This window comes from Erinaceus europaeus, chromosome 1 (genome assembly GCF_950295315.1).
Source record: "Erinaceus europaeus chromosome 1, mEriEur2.1, whole genome shotgun sequence".
NCBI classification, from domain to species: Eukaryota; Metazoa; Chordata; class Mammalia; order Eulipotyphla; family Erinaceidae; genus Erinaceus; species Erinaceus europaeus.
The window spans coordinates 97,280,205-97,302,120 of NC_080162.1; the positions used below are offsets into that span (position 1 = coordinate 97,280,205).

A 21,916-nucleotide genomic window follows, 5' to 3' on the forward strand; every position below is an offset into this window, starting at 1 on the left:
TTGTTTGGGGTATGGCATATAAATATATTCTCCCACAGAGCAGGGTGACTTTCTGTTTTGGTGATGTTTCCTCTTGCTGTGTAGCTTGATTTCTTCCTACAGTATGAGAATGTGAGCCCAACATAACCAACCAATATGTTAGGTATTAGTTTTGCCCACAGGTGACAGAAACCCAAAATACTAGTGGTTTAGTGTGTGCGCTTAACCAGGTGCGCCACCGCCTGGCCCCAGTACTAGTGATTTAAAGAAAATAGTTCTTGGAGCTGGGGAGATAGCATAATGGTTATGCAAAAGACTTTCATAAGTGAGGCTTCAAAGTCCCAGGTTCAATCCCCAGCCCAACCATGAATCAGAGCTGAGCAGTATAGTTCTAGTAGCTCTCTGTGTGTATCTTTCTCTGTGTCTCTTTCATTAAAAAATAAGTAAATAAGATATTAAAAGAAAGGAAGGAAGAGAGAAAGGAAGAAAACATCTCTTTATCATATATGTCAGAAGTGAGTCATCTAGAACTGAGACATGGTGACTTCTGCTCTTCCACTTCTCTGTGAGTTTGGGACCCATCCTCATAGTTCAATCTGGAAACTGTCTACTGACCATCACAGTTGTGTTCCAGGCAGCGGAATGGATGAAAGTGAGAAGAAATGTAAAGGGAATAGTTAGCCATCTTTAAGGAAGTTTCTTGGAAGTTGTGAGATAAAGCTTCTAGATCTTACTGACAGAATTTGGGCACAGAATTTGTCCCTAGCTTTAAAAGGAAGCTAGAAAAGTATAGCTTTAGTTCTGGTTACCCATGTACCAAATTAAAAACTCAACATTTTATGACTAAAAAAAAGAGAATGGACAGTGGGATATGATAACTAGAAACTTCTACTATACAGTGTTCCTTTACCTCCAAATGCCATACACCTCATCTTTCCATGCATGAAATATTCTGGGGCTGGTGTGAAAGGTAACCCTGTACCTCATTCTGCTACAGCATCCAGTCCAGAGACTGGGATATCTGGATACAGTTCAGTCCTCACTACTCGGTTCTAAAGCCCCCCACCATTTATGGGATGGAGAAATAAAAACAGTCATATCAATGAAGATTTGTATCTGAAGAAGGGGTAGACTACTGCATCAGTCATAACTATGACTTGGTCCCAGTAGGCAGCCTTTGTGAATCCCCAAGCATTCAGCGGAGGAAGCTGTTGGGGGTGTCCCAGCTCTATTCTAGGAGGAACCCCATTCCCAGTGATCCCTCATGGAACAGGCAAGCTCCCTTGGTTACTCATATTCTGCACAGTTCAGTGACTATTAGTACTAATGAATCCACACATTTGAGACAGCCTCAGTGAACACATCTGGATATGAGTTCAGGCTCTGCCTAGTGTGTCCACCTCACTTCTGTATGGAAACATGTGGGGTGACGAGGTGAGGGCAGGTGGCAACTTTTTACTTCTTTGCTTCACATTTCCATGTGAGACCAATTTAAAATGTTTGGCAACTACAGTTTGAACATTCTAATTCAAGACAAATGAACAGGCCTACGTGCCAGCCGTGGTGCCAGGGTGCCAGAATGAGGGGGCTGTTGGATGGGGAGGTTACAGCTCCTCCCTTGGAGTGGATTGGCCTGAGGTTCTAATGTCCATGGTGAAGGCCCTTTATCCCAACAAGTGGCATCAGTGACCACACATCTGGGGACAGAAGTGGCAGAAGTTGGAGGGCGGATCCCTTCAGGGTCCCTGAGTGGGATCTGGCCCCTGGGATTAACACAGAGACTCAATACTCTCTGATTTGATGGCCTACCTAGAGAGATGGAGGGAGGAGACAAGGCTGGCTTAAAATCCGGGTGTCCTTACATGTCTGCCTGTAGTTTGTGGGGCTCTGTGGAGGGGACTCCAGGTCCAGATGCAGGGCAGATGCTAAGGCCTTGCTTGCCTGCCCTGCAGACTCCACCAATCGGGACTCACTGGACATGATCGAGCGCTGTATCTGCCTGGTGTGCCTGGATACCCCAGGAGGAGTGGAGCTCAGTGACACCAACAGGGCACTCCAGCTCCTTCATGGTGGAGGCTGCAGCAAGAATGGGGCAAACCGATGGTATGACAAGTCCTTGCAGGTAAGCCTCCCACCCCCAGCAACCCTATCAGAGCTTGGTTGGTAACTAAGGTTGGCCACATGCTTGTGTGCAGCAGGTTCATTCACTGACCTCTGCTGCCCAGTGTACAATTCTGGGACCAAGGGAGCTGGAGGTGCTGGGCCACTGGCGTTAACCTCTGAGCTGGTCAGACTTCTTGCGAGCAAGTGGCCAAGCCAACCCAAACTCCCTAACCTCTTGGTGCCTATGTGAGGTGAGGGAAGGAGTGGCTCAAATCAGACTTGGGGCTCACTCCCCATCTCCCATCACTCATTACTAGTTTTATTATTATCTTTATTTATTGCATAGAGTCAGTCAGAAATTGAGAAGGATAGAGAGGGAGAAAGACAGAGACACCTGCAGCCCTGCTTCACCACTTTCCCCCTGCAGGTGGAGACCAGGGGCTTGAGTCCGAGTCCTTGCATACTGTGATGTGTGCACTCAACCAGGTGCACCACCACCTGGCCCCCTATCATACATTTTAAGTAGGGGAATGGCAGGGGCTCCCCAGAACAAGTCTTGAACACATCCATCAAGAAGTTTCTCTGATACCCAGAAATATCAGCAGTTCTGAATATCCATCACCAGGTTTGAGATACTTGCCTCCATCCCTGGGAAGCAGGGCAGTTCTGCATCTCCAAAGAAAACATCATAAAATGAAACAAACAGGGAGTAGGCCGGTTGCGCAGTGGGTTAAGCGCGTGTGGTGCAAAGCGCAAGGACAGACATAAGGATCCTGGTTTGAGCCCCCAGCTCCCCACCTGCAGGGGAGTTGCTTCTCAGGAGGTGAAGCAGGTCTGCAGGTGTCTAACTTTCTCTCCCCCTCTCTGTCTCCCCTCCTCCATTTCTCTCTGTTCTATCCAACAACGACGACAACAACAATAATAGCTACAACAATAAAACAACAAGGGCATCAAAAGGGAATAAATAAATATTTTTTAAAAAATGAAACAAACAATGTAGCTTTTAGTCACATGACATCAATTCAGAGGTAAAGCATTCACTTTAGCCTGGAGAAAAATATTCATGCAAATTGAACTGAAGTCGAGGTGGGGTCATTCATTCACATTCCTTCATCTTTATTTTCCTTTTCCTCCTAATATGCCAATCCTGAATTTAATCTTGTTTGTCTGGAAAGCCACTACGTCCACAATGACCACATTAAACAGAAGCTAAAATATCTCTGTGCTTTGGTTTCACATCATTCACATTGATAAACATCTCTAGGCAGCATCTCATTTCCCCCCCCCTCTTTCTCTGCCCCGTACATTCTGCCGGTTCTCCTTTTTATTGGTTTGCATATTGATTCTGCTCTTTCTGATGAGTTCTTTTGCTGCTGTGCTGGCTGTTTTAGCCTCCACCAGCAGTGCTAATGGCTTGTAATCTCTCATGGAGCAGCTGTGGGAACGAAATGATATAATGGATGGATAAGACCTGAAGCATAGTAAGCCTTAGTAACGGTTATTAAAAGGCAGCATTTTCCTCCTGGTCCTTTAGTGATAGGGACAAGAAAGCACTAATGTGGGCACTGCTCTCTCCTCTCCTGCCTCACATGGACAATGGTGCCAAACTCTGGACTCTTTCCCCAGGTAAGACAGAGTATGAGTGAGTTGGAGAAGCCCCAACAAGAAAGAGGCCCACAGACCTGAATTTAATAGGTCTATAGGTAGTCCTATATCTGAACGGCATAGAATAGTGGGGGTGGGGGTGGGGGGGAGGTCCACAAAAGATGAATCTGTTGAAAACTCTGTGGGGAGTATATTTGAAGAATGGGAGTAAGGAGTTGGGTTACGTGCATATGGGTTAAGTGCACATGGCACAAAGTACAAGGGCCAGTATAAGGATCCTGGTTCAAGCCCCCGGATCCCCACCTGCACGGGAGTCGTTTTACAAGCGGTGAAGCAGGTCTGCAGGTGTCTATCTTTCTTTCCCTCTCTCTGTCTTCCCCCCCCCTCCATTTCTCTCTGTCCTATCCAACAACAACAATAGCAATGGTAACAATAATGATAACAAGGGCAACAAAATGGGAAAAGTGGCCTCCAGGTGTAGCGGATTTGCAGTGCAGTCACTGAGCCCCAGAGATAACCCTGGAGGCAAAGTAATTCTAATATTAATAATAATAATGAATGGGAGTAAAGATTCAGGTGAGAAGTGGGCTATATGTGAGATAAAGTAGAGAGTGTCAGCTCAGGTGTGGGCTGGGTGTCATGGACTCTGGAAGTTTTGGTTAAAGTTTCAATTCTTTGTTTATTTATGTATGTACTTGTTGTGGGGTGGTGGTTCCTATCTCCTGAATGTGATGTAGGGTTGAAATCAGAAGTCCTATATTTGAATTTCACTTTAAGAGTTATGTCTTGGGGTGGGTGGAGGGAGCCAGGTGATAATTAAGCATATATGTTACAAAGGGCAAGTACCCACTCCCCACAAGCAAGTGGTCTGAGTCACGAGTGGTGAATCAGATCAATAAGTGTCTACTTTCTCTCCCTCTATCTCCCTGTCCTCTCTTAATTTCTCTCTGACCTATCTAATGAAAAATAGAAAAAAAAAAGGGGGGGGATGGCTGCTAGGAGTGGTGGAATTGTCATGTGGGCACCAAGCCCCAGAGATAACCCTGCTGGCACTAAAATTTTTTTAAAAATTTTAAAAGGGAGGGATAAAAAAGAAATAAAAAATTAAAAAAAGAAATAAAAAAGAATTATAACTCAGGGTGGGGACAGGGTGAGGGCTGGGTTTGTTGTTTACCAGTTGGTAAAGCACACAAGTTACCATGCATGAGGGCCCAAGTCTGAGCCCCTGGAGCCCACCCAAAAGGGGGGAGTTTCTATCATCATAATTTTTTTTAAATATTTTATTTTATTTATTCCCTTTTGTTGCCCTTGTTGTTTTATTGTTGTAGTTATTATTGTTGTTGTCATCGTTGTTGGATAGGACAGAGAGAAATGGAGAGAGGAGGGGAAGACAGGGAGGGAGAGAGAAAGATAGACACCTGCAGACCTAATTCACCACTTGTGAAGTGACTCCCCTGCAGGTGGGGAGTTGGGGTTCAAACCGGAATCCTTCTGCCGGTCCTTGTGCTTTGCGCCACCTGCGCTTAACCTGCTGCACTACAGCCCGACTCCCCTATCATCATAATTTTAAAAAAGGAAAAATTTTGCTGCCAAGATCAGTGTATTTGATGTACAGGCAATGAACTTCAGTGATGACCCTGGTGGGATGGAAGGAAGAAAGGAAGGAAAATGGAAAGAAAGGAAGGAAGGAAGGAAGGAAGGAAGGAAGGAAGGAAGGAAGGAAGGAAGGAAGGAAGGAAGGAAGGAAGGGAGAGAGAGAAAAAGAGAGAGAGAGAGACTGATTTATTAGATCTCTGGGTTGGATGTTGGTGCACCTGATAAAGCACATATATTGCCAGGTATAAGGTCCAAGGTTCAGGTCTCTAATCTTTACCTGCAAGAGGGAAGCTTTACAAATGGTGGAGCAGTACTATAGATTTCTCTTTCTCTCTCCCTTTCTGTCTCTCACCCTCTATAAAGAAAGAAATGGATTCCAGGAATGGTAGAGTGGTGCAGAGAACCTAGCCCTGGTGATAAACTCTGTTGGAATTTCATCTTTTTCGTATATTCTCCTAGAAATTTTGTGTGTACCCTTTTCTTCTCTAAAAAGACTTATTTCATATGAGGGAGGGAGGGAGGGAGAGAGAGAGAGAGAGAGAGAGAGAGAGAGAAATCAGCATCATTAGTTTATGTGCCACAAGGATCAAACCAGGACACTCAGACATACAAGTCCCATACACTACCAGTTGAGCTATTTCCCCAGATACAATATGTCAGCTAAATATAGGCTTTGTGAAATCATAAAAATACTTTAAGTAACCTTTAGTGCTCCTGTAGACCCTTTATGTATCTCCGCTCTAATTTTCACATCAATCCTATAAACTGAGCCTTAGTAGATTTATTTAATTATTTTCTTTTCTTTTAATTGGAGGAAGACACACACACAGAGAGAGAGAGATACCAAGGTGCCATTCAGCTCTGGTTTATGGTGGTGTGAAGAATTGAACCTGGGACTTTGGAGCCTCAACCACAAAAGTCCTTTTGCATAACAATTATGCATCCCACCCCCACACTTCACCCATGAATCTATTTTATTTTATTTTTTTTATTTATTTTCCCTTTTGTTGCCCTTGTTGTCATGAACCTATTTCAAATGAGAGCAAACTGAAGTGTCTCATGGAAATTCTCCCAACTTCCAACTGGTCAGTAGCAATAGCAAAAGTAAAACTCACCCTGTGTTAACCTCAATCCATCTCTCCTTCATTCTCACTGAGGGAATTTTTTCTTCCCCTTAGGGAATCTGCATACCATCCAAAGTGGATTCTGACCTTTCATTTACTCCTTTAACAAAAGCACCTCCTATGGAATGGATGCTGGTCTAGATCCCATCCTCTAACCAGTGGCAGCTAAGCACACAGGGTCCATCAGACACAGCCTCTCAAAGCAGCACAGGACACTAGTGCTGGGATTCACAGTGAATGGGGAAAGGGGGCCAACAGAAACAGATGGTGCCTCCCTGGGGTCCAGGGTGAGCACACACAACTTCACTGAGAACTCTGCAATCAATCAGCTACTTTAACTGGGAGGTTTGGGTTCCACTTAAAATGACCAGAGCATGTCTGGCAAGAAGCTAGGATACTTTAAAGCTGTTTTGAGACTCTCAGATTCTCAGGCTGAGGCAATTGCATACAGCATTATTTTCAGGACACACTGTACCTTGGTGTTCCTGGAGAGGTCCACATGAAAGACAGGGGAGGGAGGATTTTTCCTGGAGTTAAGAGGCTAGTGTAAGATGGAGTTTCCATCAAATGTCCATCCCCACCCCTCCTTTCTACATTGCAGTTTGTGGTGGGCCGAGACGGAACCTGTGGTGTGGTGTGTGAACACTCCCCGTTCGATGGCATTGTGCTGGTACAGTGCACGGAGCATCTGCTCAAGCATATGTGAGTCTGTAGGCTGGGACCCTTCCACAGTCACTTAGGGAAACAAAGTGGCCACTAAACTAGGCCAAGAAAAATATGAGGACCAGGTAGTGGCTCACACAGTAAAGCACACATGTTACCATATGTGAGGACCTGGGTTCAGACCCCCAGTATCCACCTTCAGGGGGCAAAGTCCATGAGCAGTGGGATACTGCTGCAGACATTCTTTTCCTCTCTCTCTCTCCTCCCTCTCTACCTCTTCCTCTATCTCTCCTTATCCCTTTCTGTCTCTCACCTTCTGTTGAAAGAAAAATAAGTTGTCACCAGGAAATGTGGAGTCATGCAGCACCAAGTAACAGCAATGGTGATGAAGAAGAAAAGAAAATAGAAATGAAAGAAAATTTTGGATGAGGACTGTGTAGTCTGGGAAGTGTCTTGGTAACAGGTGAATTTGAGAACTATCTTAAACGCTACATCATACATTTTGTCAGCCATGGACAGATAGAGGCAGATGGGGCCATATATTTAGGATAGAGGGAGAAGGACATGCAGGGCCACAGAAGGTCGACTTTTTTGTACCTTCAGGATGAAAAGCAGCAAGAAACTGGTCCGAGCAGACTCCGTCAGTGAGCTGCCAGCCCCCAGGAGACTGAGGTGGAAATGTTCCCCAGAAATCCAAGGCCTCTTAGCCTCCTCAGCAGAAAAACTTCAACGGTAAGGAGAAGCCCAAGTCTCCTTACCCTGGGGACACTTATCCCCAACCCCACCCTGCCTCCCTTTAGAGGGTTCCAGAGACCCCAGTTGCTCCCCTCCTATGGCTCCAACCTGCCCACCATTGCCCTCTCACACTCCCTCATGGAAATGTAGTCAAACTAAAGGGGAGTTGTAACTCTTGGGAAAATAACCTTGCTGAGGTATCCATCATTTCCATAAAATGCAAACGTGGAGCTATTTTTTTTTCCCCCACAGGTCTCACCTGACTGAGCGGAGTCAAGGTGGGGAAATCATCCCTGCTTTGGGGGCAGTCATTAACAACTGGTTTGAATAGGTCTTTTGAATCTATTAGGTTGTTGGGAAAGTCATGGGGCATTTTTGCATAGAAAAATATGCCATGACTTTTCTGACAGCCTGATATTTAAATTTGCTTGAATTTACACAGCAGATTGACAGGGGGTCTTTCTCTGCAAGGGGGCAGGGGTAGAGCTCAAGTTGTAACAGGACACAGGGTAGAGGATGACAGATGAATATGGGCCTCTCTCAGAGGATCAATAGGCACAGAAGCCAAGTGTTGCACGAGCCATGAGCTAATAACTAGCTCTGGACTCTGGTTTTTCCTTCAGTGAGTGAGCATGAATGCATTTATCTATTCATTCACTTCTCAAAGATGTGCAGGGTGCTGGGCTATGCCAAGCCCATGATAAAGTTCTGAGGACAGGGACCAGGTAGTGGTGCACCTGGTTAAGGACACATACTATATATAGTGCACAAGGACCTGGGTTCAAGCCCCTGGTCCCCATCTACAGTGGGAAAGCTTCTCAAGTGGTGGAGCAGGGCTGCAGGTGTCTTTCTATCTCTCTCCCTCTCTATCTCCCCCTTACCTCTTGACTTCTCTCTGTGTCTATCTAATAGTAAACAAATTAAATAAATAAAGCTCTGAGGACATTGACCTAAATGTGTCCTGGGGCCTGCCCTCCACAATCTAGATAGATCTGGACACCTAGACCAAAACATGAATAGTGTAAGACATGCCCAAACTGGAGAGCTTCATACACACCCACAGAGCACCTGGAACTGAATCACCAAGACCAAGGCACTAAGGGAGGGAACTTGCAAAGGTGAGCCTTGAAGAAGAATCAGGAATTTGTGGTGCAAGTAGTTGGAGACGAGGCCTAAAGGCAACTTGCTTAAGTTTTCAGTTTTTTTTTTTTTAAGATCCAGGCTGGAGGCCAGGAGATAGTTCACCTGGTAGGGTACCTACCTTTCCATGAGCATGATCCAGGTTCAAGTCCCTGGAATCCCATATGGAAGTATTTTTACAGTGGAGGAAGATTTGGTGATGTGGCACTGATTCCTCTATCTCTCTAAAAAAAAAAAAAAGAAAGAAAGGAAGGAAGAAAGAAAGAAAAGAAAAGAAAGAGAAAGAGAAAGAGAAAGAGAAAGAGAAAGAAAGATAGATGCAGGCTGGTTTAGACATCATCAAGTGGAAATTGGGACACTAAGAGGAAGTTAGAGCTACTCTGCACAAATCGTCACCGTTATTACAAGGATCTGAAGGCTGCTCAGCCACCAAGAGGTGCCCCCAGAGGCTTTTGCACAGAGATCTTAGATGGTGAGTTCTGAGAAGACTTGGGGAATAGCAGGAAGAATAAGAGTGAGCAGCACAGAGTGTGGCCAGACTTGGAGACTAAGGCTGGGGAAGATTAGTCCTTCGAGAGCTGCTTTTGGTAGTTGACTGGCTTTCCTGAAGGAGGGAAAGAGGCTCCAGTCTTCATCTACAAAGTGATGTTGAAACTTTGCCCTTACAGAACGGTTCTTGGAACACATAGGCCTCTGGGAAGAAGAGAAAATGGTGGGGTGGTGACCCTGGGTACAGGAAAAAGCCTGTTCACTGACAGGGATTCCAGCAGGCTCTGAGGGTTTCCTAGGCCCTCAGTGCCTCCCTCTGGAGAATGAGGAGAACCAGAGATCTATGGGTGGAGAAGCAGGAGGAACTGTGGGGATTCTACCAGAAGGGGGCAGTGCCTTAATGAGCAAGCGTTTTCCAGATGGCTCTATTAAGCATAGGCTCAGCCTGTCCCCAGAGACAGTATGTCCATGGGTCTGAGGAGGGCGTTCCCTGTGTCCTCAGAACCAGCCTGGCCCCACTGAGAGCTAAGCTCAAACAAGGCAAGACAAATCATTCACAGAAAAGCAGGCAGGGAGAATCTGAGTTCCCAGTAGGTGTACGAATGGGATTAGGATGTCAAGGTTCCACCCAGAGCTCTCTACTCACACATAATTGGTGGACGGGCGTTGAGAACCTTGCAAGACCTCAGGACCCCAAATTCATTATGAAAGAAGAGACTGGCCACTGTTGAGGGATCAGTGCACAAGTGTTATAGCCTACATTCTGGGTCTCTATTATTCTGACAGTGACTCACGGCTGTAGACACTCAAGTGCTTCACAGGAGGCTCACTAGAAGCTTCTGGAACAAGCTGCCCTGGCTGTGGTGACTATGACCAGTGGCCAGGAGCCAGACCTTTCTTCCCAAGGCCCAGCAGGGCTGAGTCTCAGTTAGAAGGTACTATCGCAGTCATCCTAGATATGAGCTTTGGCCTACACAGCAGGCAGCGGTGGCAAGGATGCCAAAAGAATCCACAGAGATTAGGAAGACACCTTCCCTGATGGGGCTAATGATTGTCCTCTTTTAGGCTTATTTCTGGGTGCAGCAGGTTTTAAGAATTTTCTTGTGAGCAGTGTTCTTTCTGTTTATTCAAATAGCTCTCACCCCCTACCTTCCCCTCCCTGCAGTCAAGCCTACCATCCCCAGATCAAAACAGGGTCACAACCCTGCCAAGTCAAGCTTCACTTTCAGCTCAGGGTCGCCTTAGTCCAGCTTGCTTTCTGCCACTTCCACATCAAAACCTACCCTTGAGACCTCAATACATCCCTCAAGACAGGGATAGAGTCCATAACTTCAGAGCAATAGGGCATAGGTGAAGTTCCAGAAACATCCGATTACATCCATGGTGCCTATATTTTATTTGCATTCAATAAAGACATCTTTCTTTTTTTTTTTTTTTCCTTACACAGGATAGTAAAGAATCTTGACTTCACTGTTTATAAGTTTGACAGCTATGGGAAAACGTTCATTAAGAAGCAGAGGTGCAGCCCCGATGCCTTCATTCAGGTGGCTCTCCAACTGACCTTCTACAGGTGAGCTCAGCCTGCTGGCAGAATAAGTTGGTAGCCTGGGGAACTGACTGATGAGGAGCACTGGACTCTGGAGGTAGGGAGAATCCTGGAGGGAGGATTGCCCTTCTGTGGGCCTAGAGGATGGGAGGACGACCAGGGTTGGCTGCATAGAAGGAGGTGTCACCTGTCTTGGATTTTAAAGCATGAAATCAACTTTAGAAAAGGGAAAATGACACCAGGTGGTGGTGCACCTGGTTGAGCGCACATGTAACAATGTGCAAGGACCTGGGTTCGAGTCCCCAGTCCCCACCTGCAGGGGGAAAGCTTTGCGAGTGGTGAAGCAGTGCTGCAGATGTCTATCTGTCTGTCTCCCTCTCTATCACCCCCTTTCCTCTCGATTTCTGGTTGTCTCTATCCAATAAATAAAGATAATTTTTAAAAAGGAGAAAAGAAAGGAAAGGGAAAGAAGAGAAAAAGAAAGGATGTCACTGTCAGGAAACTGCCTGAGTGATGGCACAGAGCTCGCAGGACAGTATCACAAGGCTAAAAAGGCCATGCTGGACCTGGGGATGCCAGCTTCCAGAATCTCCTCTTCCTGATTTCACCCAGCCCTCCCACATCCCCATATCTGTGGCTTGTTCCTCCCTAGTCTCTGGGCCTTCCCAAGAAGTTAGAGCCAGTCCCAGTGAGTCAAGTGGCATATTTACCCTTAATTCTGTCCTACCTCTCATCCTTCACACCCCTATACCAGTTATCTGAATGTCTTTCAAATCCAGACTCTGCACTCTACCTCCACTGCCATGAGCCCTTTCCAAGTCCCTCATCTTGTGCTGAGTTACCTATAGATGTCCGCCCAGGGGTCTCTACTTCCTCTCTTGCCCACATTACTCCTATTTCCTGAAACAAGAACTATATGCAAATCCAGTGAGATCACTTACCACCTTGAGACTGCCCAGCAGCTCCCAACTGAGCTTAGAACAAAGTCCATTCCCAGACAGGGGCCCTGTGAACTAGCCTCACCCAGAGCACTCACCACAAGCTCTTTCCTGCCCCCTAGTTATTTGCACTGGTGGTACTCATCTACCTGTCACCATCATCCTTTGTGTGTGATCTCCTTCCCTCCCCACTCAGGTTTCAGCCCGCTGCCCCACCCACCCCAGAAGCCTTGCCTTTCCTGATCTCTCCTCAGCCCTAATTTAAAGCAGCTATCTCAGCCTCCACTCCGTCTGGGCACCCAGTTCCATAACATACCACGCTGTGTTTCTTTTTGCTTTCATGGTAATTGCTATTCATGGGAACTACTTAGTTCATGGATTTGTTCTTTTGTTCTTGTCCACCTCTGCTAAGCATGATCCTTGAGGCATCTTGCACACTGGGCACAGAGTAGGCTTGAGGGACTGAGTCATGGATGCAAAAAAACATTAGGGGTGTTTTAGCTGGGGTTGAATGGTCAGGTCCATGGTCTGGAAAACTCCCTAGTGGTACCTATCTATTAGACAATAGGTGAAGAGTATGGAGGTAAGGGTTAGAGGTGAAATAGGGCATCCAGTTGACCTTTTATAGGAGGCCAAAATTAAAATGCAAAATAGGTTTACCTGAAGACAAGACTTTATTGTTGATAACAGTATTTCAGAAGTTATAGCTCATAAATTGGCAAGAGCAATAGATAACACTATCTCCTTCCACCATCCCCTTTTTTGAGTTTGCAATACTGGGCTGGGTGAGTGGTAAAGTGACCTTGTGATAGAGGGCAAGGAGGCCTTACTTGTGAATAGGCAGCATCTGTATGGACACAGCATCCCACAGTCCAGGATTCCGAGGGGTTGCAACTTATGGGGAAGGAAATAAGGCCAATCTGAGAATAAGTTCAGTGTGGATTGCTTGGAGAAGGCTGGTGTCCCTGCATAGGACCACTGCTCATCTCCTGGATCTGGAGTCCATGCCAACATTCAGCTGTGGTAACACCTGATGTCTGGAACTGGTGCATTGGGAGTACAGCCCATGATTCTCAGACTGGCATATATTTAAAATGGGCCAAGACATCAGGTTCTTTTTTGCCAATCAATACAGTGTGAAGCACTGTGCTTAATCAAACACAGGCTCCACCTCACTTCCCCCTACCACACACACACATACACCTCTGTGTGGGAAAGACATGAACCAAGGAGACTAAGACACAGGGCCATGACTTGCCATGTAGACCTTAGCTCTCACTGTCCTTCTCTGAACCGTGCCTTTTCCTTACCCCACCCAAAACACCAGTGATTTCCCAGACTGGAGAGAAAGGCATATGCTAGCCAGTAGCAAGCCTATGAGTCCTTGCCCTTCCACATGCCTAAGGAAGAGAGTTCCTTGGCTGATAGGGAGAGCAGTCACTGCTGTTTTGTCACAGATAACAGGGACCAAAAGCACAGTCACAGGGGCACAGCCCACAGAGGGGTCCACACTAATGGCCAGTAAGGCCCCATCCCTGCCTGAATTCTTAGATCATGCTTGAATTGTTTTAAATAAAATGGGAGTCCCTCCAGGGTATGAATGATTAATTACACAATTACTCCATCTTGTACGATTAATATTAATCAAACACTTTAGGTTGTGCATAAAATTCTAGACCAGACCAGACCATTTTTTAAAAATAAGCTACCAGTCATTTATTTTATTTTATATCTACACAACATCACCAGTGTATACAACTACACATAGTTCTTCACGTTAGAGACGTTCCAACATTCATCATGGGGAAATCTCCTCTAGAATTCTATTGATATTAACATTACCATGAAATACTATGCGAAGTGAAGTCAAGACTGTAAAAATAAAGCCTACAGTGGCTATTTTTCTCTCAGTGTGTATGACTCCCCGAGAATGCATCACCGTTTGCCATCCATCCTTCATCTCCTACAGGCTCCACAGGAGATTGGTGCCCACCTATGAGAGTGCATCCATTCGCCGATTCCAGGAAGGACGTGTAGACAACATTCGATCAGCAACCCCAGAGGCACTGCGTTTTGTGAAAGCTATCACTGACCACAAGGCTGCCATGCCAGTAAGTCTGGTTCCACTCTATCATAGCACCTTTTTTTCTTTTTTTTAAAAAAGTAATTTGTTTATTATTGGATAGAGACAGAAATTGAGAGGGGTGTGGGAGATACGAAAGGAAAGAGAAAGAACCCTGCAGCCTTGCTTTACCACTTGTGAAGCTTTCCTCCTGAAGGTAGGGACCAGGGGCTTAAACCCAGGTCCTTGCACACTGTAATATGTACACTTAACCAGGTGCGCCATCACCTGGCTCCTCATCACAGCATCTCCAGTTGACCATTGAGGCAGCTGTAAACTGCCTGTCTGACTAGCTCCATAAAAGTTCTCTCCTGTGAGTCGGGCGGTAGCGCAATGGGTTAAGCGCAAGTGGCGCAAAGTGCAAGGACCGGCATAAGGATCCCGTTTCGAGCCCCTGGCTTCCCACCTGCAGGGGAGTTGCTTCACAAGCAGTGAAGCAGGTCTACAAGTGTCTATCTTTCTCTCCCCCTCTCTGTCTTCCCCTCCTCTCTCCATTTCTCTCTGTCCAATCCAACAACGACAATATCAATAACTACAACAAAAAAACAAGGGCAACAAAAGGGAATAAATTAATAAATATTATTTTAAAAAGTTCTCCCCTGGGAGTCGGGTAGTAGCACAGCAGGTTAAGCACACATGGCATGAAGTACAAGGACTGGCTCAAGGATCCCGGTTTGAGCGCCCGGCTCCCCACCTGCAGGAGAGTCACTTCACAGGTGGTGAAGCAGGTCTGCAGGTGTCTATCTTTCTCTCCCTCCTCTATCTTCCCCTCCTCTCTTCCATTTCTCTCTGTCCTATCTAACAATGATGACATCAATAACAACAACAATAATAATAACTACAACAAAAATAAAAAACAACCAGGACAACAAAAGGGTATATATATATATGTTCTCTCTTGGACTTTATCCTGAGCAGCCATTTGTGTGTGGCTTCTCTAATCTCTTGACAGGATTCAGAGAAGTTGCTGCTCCTGAAAGATGCCATCCGAGCCCAGACTGAGTACACGGTCATGGTGAGTGGCATGGTAGTGGTGGCTCTTGTGTTCACTCTGAGTGAGACCTTTAGGGCCAGATCTCAGTACAGGTTCTGGGTGGGGTCTAAGCCACTAGCTGTTCAGTACCTTGACAAGGCCACCCTGCCTCTCAGACCCTCCTTTTCCTGAGCGCCTACACCACACAGCACTCCTGCTTTTTGCATGGACTTTACAAGAATGCAATAGGAGTTCCTTGTGGCAGAAAGAATAGCATCAAATATGCACAGTGTTTTCATAGTTTATTCAACAAATCAAATATGTTTAGTTGAGGGACATTATTCATTTACTAGCACTGCAATGCCAACGTTTGCATATAAAAAACGTATCAATAGAATAGACTACTACTTGGACTGGTGATCAATACACTAATTGCAAATCATTCGGGTGCAGTCTTTGAAGGATCATATAAGCTATGAAAAGGAGTTGACTGAATTTCACTCTATGTGCTTGAAAGCAAATCCAATACATTTTTATTTTTTAGTTAATCTAAGCAAGTAGACTTTTCTCTTATTTAGTGCCTAAATTCCTAATTCATCTGAATACTTAAGTGTTTACTGGGGGGAACACTCAAGCTCATTCTTATGTGTATATTCAATGGTCATATTTCACTTCTTTGCTCTATGTCACGCAAGGTGCTGGGTACAAGGAAGTGAAAAATGAAGACCTCTCCTTACAGAGTTTACTGTGTAGTTGGGAGGCAAGATCCTTACATTATAATCCCAATTATACATGTAAAAAATCCTCAGGAAATAGCAGAATGCACAAGAGAAGCAAGCTCATATCTCTGCTTTGGAAAGTCAAGAGCCTGTTCAGAGGAAGTGATGCCTAATACAAGATTTAAAAGGATAAGGAAGTACTTGTCACACAGACACGTACATGGGTGAAAAGGGTGACCCCATGAGGGAATAGCATATGCACAAAGTTTAGAAAGAATAAGACACATTAGAATATAAATAAAGTTCAGTGTTTGTTTGCAAAGGACAGAGGAGCAGGAAGATTCATAATTCTGGGTTCCCCTATCATCAGAATCACTCCAGCGACCAGATAGAAGGACTGGTTGGAGCAGGGTATTGGAGAAGCAGTGACACTAATTAGGAAACTGTGTGGTATTTAAGACAAGCTGATAAAAAGACTGAAGAAGAACAGAGGTGGGAGCATTGAAGAGGAAGACACAAACGAATAAACATGGTGGATTGTACATTAGAGTCTTCATCGCTCTCTCTTACACTCTCAAAAGGGTTTTGTTAAGCCATTGATACTTCAGGGCAGAGAGAATGGGCAAAAGAGCAACAGCAAAGCTTTAAAGCAAGTAGAACAGTTAGCAACTAACTTAAAAGAACAGAGAAGGCTGAAACCCAAGCTTTCAGGGATGAAGACCCCAGAGCTAAGTGAACTGTACTGCAGAGCATCAGAATGGCCCAGGAAATGGAAGTATCCACCAAACATAGGTCTGTGTCATGCTGAAGGAAAAGCATTAGCTGATGAATTATTGCTGTAGATTTTTTTTAAAAAATTTAAGTTTTATTTATTTATTCCCTTTTGTTGCCCTTGTTGTTTTATTGTTGTAGTTAATTGTTGTTGTTGTTGATGTCGTTCTTGGATAGGACAGAAAGAAATGGAGAGAGGAGGGGAAGACAGAGAGGGGGAGAGAAAGATAGACACCTGCAGACCTGCTTCACTGCCTTTGAAGCAACGCCCCTGCAGGTGGGGAGCAGGGGGCTTGAACCAGGATCCTTACACTGGTCCTTGTGCTTAGCGCCACCTGCGCTTAACCCTCTGCACTACCGCCTGACTCCCTTAACTGATGAATTATAAAGCTCTTTTTTTAGAAATATTTTTATTTTTTTAGTACTTATTTATTCCCTTTTGTTGCCCTTATTTTATTGTTGTAGTTGTTGTTGCTATTGATGTTGTTCGATAGGACAGAGAGAAATGGAGAGAGGAGGGGAAGACAGAGAGGGGGAGAGGTAGATAGACACCTGCAGACCTGCTCTCCCCTGCAGGTGGGGAGCCGGGGGCTTGAACCGGGATCCTTATGTGGGTCCTTGCGCTTCGCGCCTCGTGCACTTAACCCGCTGTGCTACTACCCAACTCCCGAGTTATAAAGCTCTTAAAACCTTGGGTATTCTTAACTAGCCAGCCCAGCAGTCAGGCTACTACTGTTACTATTCCTTGGTGGTGGACTGAGAAGCTTATCCTCTTGGGGGGCTGAAGAGAATTCTAGACATGGGGATACCAGGTACAAATGAGGGAGGGGACAATATACTAAAAATAGGGAGATTAACCAGTTTGCTTACTTCATAGTAAACTGCACTGGAAATCACCTTAATTACCACCTCACACCAAATAAGAGGTTGAAGAACTACTCAGGGGAAACTGACAAGGTCACAACAAGTCACTGATTTGACAATTGGGGCCTTCAGTGAGTGAGTCCAGCCAGATTGCCTCACAGTGAAGTCCAGCATTTGACAAGCACATTCTCACACACAAACCTGTTAGTCACCTTTTCAGTACTGTTTTCTTTTGTTTGCCATTTGTTTCGCTACCAGGGCTAGCACCGGTGCTCTATGCCTGTATGATGGCTCAGTGGTTCTTGGCAGCCATCTTTCTCTTCCTTCCTTCCTTCCTTCCTTCCTTCCTTCCTTCCTTCCTTCCTTCCTTCCTTCCTTTCTTGCTTTCTAGCATTCATTCTTTTTCTTTTCTTTTCTTTCTTCCTTTCTTTCTCTTTCTTTCTTTCTTTCTTTCTTTCTTTCTTTCTTTCTTTCTTTCTTTCTTTCTTTCTGATAGAGCAGGAGTGGGTGACATCTAGCCCACTGGTTCTGTTCAGTCCATGAAATCACTTAGTCTGACCCTGCCAAGGCAACTACAGGCAGGATTTGAAATTCAATCAATCAAGGAGCTTTTTAAATGTCAACATTAAGTGCTAACTTTTAAGCTTATAATTTCTTATGGTCTCTGAATGATGTTATATATATATATATATATATTCAAAAGGCTCATGGCAGGAAAAAAGGTTCCCACCCCTGTGATAGAAGAAGAAAGAGACAGAGAGAAGTAGAGACAAAGAGAGAGGGACAGACAGAGAGAATACTACAGTGCTATTCCTTTGCTCATAAAGCTTCCACCTGCAGATGGAGGCCAGGGATTTGAACCTATGTCCTCATATATGGTAAAGTATGTGCTCTACCAGGTGAGCCACTACCCAGCCACTTAGTACTTTATTCTACGAATATAATTATATGGCCATATATCTTCATTGAGGACAGACAATAATATAATATAAAATACTAAAACTACATTTATTTACTTTTTTAGTTTGTTTAATTTCTTCTTAAGCAGAGCACTTCTCAACTGTGGCTTGTGGTAGTGTTGGGATTGAATTTGGGGTAGAATTTTGTTTAATTTTTAAAATAATGTTGTTGGCCTGGCTAGTAACTCAATAGCTAAAGTGCTAGACTTACAAGCAGGAGGCCTCGAGTTTGATCCGGATATTGCATGTGCCAGAGTGATTCTCTGATTCTTTTTTTTCCCATCTTGATGATCATACAATCAATAAATAAATCTTGAAAAATAAAAATAAAGTACTTTTCAACAACCATAATGGAAGTAAAAACAATGCAGGGAAAAGGAAGGCATTTTAAAGCTATAATTGAAATCCTATGAAAGACAAAAGGAGGGGCCGGGTGGTGGTGCACATGGTTGAGCACATGTTACAATGCTCAAGGACCCCAGTTCAAGCCCCTGGCCCCCACCTACAGGGAGAAAGCTTTGCGAGTGGCGAAGCAGGGCTGTAGGTGTCTCTCCGTCTCTCTCCCTCTCTATCATCCCCTTCCCTCTTGTTTTCTGTCTCTAGCCAATAAATAAATAAATAAATAAAATGAAATAAGAAAGAAAAAAGAAGTTGTATTCACAATAATAACAATCACAACAACAACAAAAAACTTTAAACATTCTTTTCAGGAAAAGAAATAAAATAACTCTGGGGGCAAGTGGTAGGAACAATGCAGTGGAAAGCTGGAGAGATAAAGCTAAGATAATCTCTTCCCAAATGCCATTAGTACAAATGGTGAGGTGAGGGGCTGGTATAGCACTTACTTGGTGGCACACACATACTTTACCATGTACAAGGACTCCAAATTGAACCCTTTGGTCACTACATGGGAACGTCACACAAAAAAGAAGCTTCATGAGTGGTGGGGCATTACTATGGTAGTGTGTTTTTCCTCCTTCTCCTCCCCCTCCACCTCCCCCTCTACCTCCTCCTCCTTTCCTTTTGCTCTTTCTCTGTCTTTCCCCCTCTATCTGGAAAAAGAAAAGAAAAAAGAGAGATATGAAATATTAGACAAAAACAGAGAGACTGAGTGCAACAGGATCAATATCCCAGGTAATAAATTATTGAAAAGAGAGAATGGGGCAGGGAGATCAACAACTAAATGATGCAAGAAAATTTCCCAAAATTCTAGGACATGATTTTCCACATTGAAAGAGCCTAGTAGGGGGTAGTTAGCATTATGGTTATGCAAAGAAACTCTCATACCTGAGGCTCCAAAGTCCCAAGTTCAATCCCCCATGCCACCATAAGCCAGAGCTGATCAGTGCTCTGGTAAAAAGAAAAGAAAAAGCCTAGTGTGTATCTTGTGTAATAGAGATGAAAAATAGTCAGACTAAGGATATATTTATAAGGACAAAGAATTTAAAATAAGTCTAACTTATTTGAATTTTAATTCTATAAATATATAAATTCAGTAATAAATTAGATGTCTTGAGTTGGTTATTTTATATGGCTTTTTTAATTACTGCCATTTTATTATTATTATTATGTTATTTTGGATATAACATTGGTTTACATCCAGTGTTATGCTTCAGGAATGCTTCCTTCAAAAGAGAGTTGTCATACCATATTGATCACCAATTTCCCCAAGTTTCTCTGCCAACAACTATTAGAATAATTAATATTTTACTAATTTTAAAAATTTATTTATTTTCCCTTTTGTTGCTCTTGTTTTTTATTGTTGTTGTAGTTATTATTGTTGTTATTGATGTTGTCATGTTACATAGGGCAGAGAGAAATGGAGAGAGGAGGGAAAGACAGAGGGGGAGAGAGAGACAACTGCAGACCTGCTTCACCGCTTTCCCCTGGAGGTAGGGAGCCAGGGGCTCAAACCGGGATCTAGTCCTTGAGCTTTGTGCCACATGCGCCTAACCCACTGCACTACCGCCTGACTCTCTAATAATTAATATTTTAATCAAAAATTAGAAAAATACCTTCCATTGAAGACATCATATTAAGTAAGATAAGCCAGAAAGAGAAGGTAAAGTATCCAGTGGTCATATTTATAAATGGAAGGTCTTAATAAATAGGGCCAGGGAAGGAGAATGTCAAGTGAAACATGAACTAGGCATGGTGTATTGCATCAAAGCAAAGGACTCTGGGGAAATAGGGAGAAGAAGAGGCAGAAGAGAACTTTGGGGTTGTGGTGCATAATGAAATTGTGCACAGAGACCAGGCTGTGGCACACCTGGTTAAGTGCACACATTACAGTGCACAAGGACCTAGGCTCAAGCTCCTGGTCCCTACCTGCAGGGGAAAAGCTTCACAAGTGGTGAAGCAGGGCTGCAGGTGTCTCCGTCTCTTTCCCTAGCTCCATTACCCATCAATTTCTCTCTGTCTCTATCCAATAATAAATAGAAAGATAATATATTAAAAATTATACCCATGTCCCAATGACTACACTGTAAATAATTACAACAAAATGAAAAAAAGGGGGGGCAATAAGTCTAGCAGAACTTTAGTGGTGGGTGAGATGCAGCACTATAAGCTGTAATCTTACAATCTTGTAACCCACTATTAATCATAAATTTAAAAATAAGAAAAAAAGAAAGACAATTCCCTCCTGAAATTTTGCCATAGCATTCTGCTGTGTTAGCTGGTTTAGGTTGAGAGTACAACCAAAGAAAAGAGATACAGGGACCAGGCAGTGGTGCATTTGGTTGAGTGCACATGTTACAATGCATAAGGACCCAGGTTCGAGTCCTTGGTCCCTACCCACAGGGGGAAGCTTTGCGAGTGGTAAAGCAGGGTGGTAGGTGCCTCTCTGTCTCTCTGCCTATCTCCCTTTCCCTCTCAATTTCTGGCTGTCTCTATCCAATAAATAGAAATAATAAAAACAAAACCAAAAAAGATATAAAGATGATTTTATAGATAAATCTGCTGCCTGAGTGGCTATCGAGGGTACAAGGAAGAAGAATCTTCCAGATAGCTGGCAAGTATATTTGGGAATGATAGTGGAGAGCGATAATTCCAGTGAAGGGGCAAATGTGGTTCAGATCTCTTATCACATACACACCAGAACTTATATTTTTCCTTCATTACATCTACCCTTATGATTACATGTTTATCTATATAGTTTGGTGAATATCTACTTCCCACCACACCGTAAAACTACAGGAGGCCTGAGTCTATAACTTCTCTCTTCTCTTTGTCCTGGTACCTCGCAGTATCGGGTATACAACAGGCACTCAATTAAAAGTCCTTGAATGAATAAAAGATTGAATGGTGAGTCATTATTCTCAGTGGCGCTGATCCAAACAAAATGCCAAACCAATCTCAAGTACTACCCTGAATTCAGAGATGGTGAAAACAGGGTGGGGCTGACTGCTAGGCCAAGCCATTGCTTCTATAGATCTACATAAAACAGCAAATAAATAGAAGTAACCAGAGGCATTAAAAATGCACTCAACTTCGTATGCTCCTTGTTCTTCCCTTCTGTCCAAGCAGGTCACATCTGAAGTGAACTGTGGCTGTATATCATGTCTGTTCAGCATATAATTAGGTGCATT

At 44.1% G+C, this 21,916-nt stretch overlaps 1 protein-coding gene across 1 annotated transcript in view; it reads left to right on the forward strand.

Moving 5' to 3' along the window:
• The window catches only part of CHAT (choline O-acetyltransferase), a 58,902-nt gene that overhangs the window by 31,190 nt on the left and 5,796 nt on the right, over window positions 1-21,916 (forward strand). Inside the window, exons 7-12 of the mRNA XM_007526485.3 lie at window positions 1,932-2,101; window positions 7,009-7,109; window positions 7,674-7,802; window positions 10,882-11,004; window positions 13,888-14,029; window positions 14,993-15,055. Coding sequence (XP_007526547.1) covers window positions 1,932-2,101; window positions 7,009-7,109; window positions 7,674-7,802; window positions 10,882-11,004; window positions 13,888-14,029; window positions 14,993-15,055 — 728 coding nt within the window. The remainder of the gene's footprint in view (window positions 1-1,931; window positions 2,102-7,008; window positions 7,110-7,673; window positions 7,803-10,881; window positions 11,005-13,887; window positions 14,030-14,992; window positions 15,056-21,916) is intronic.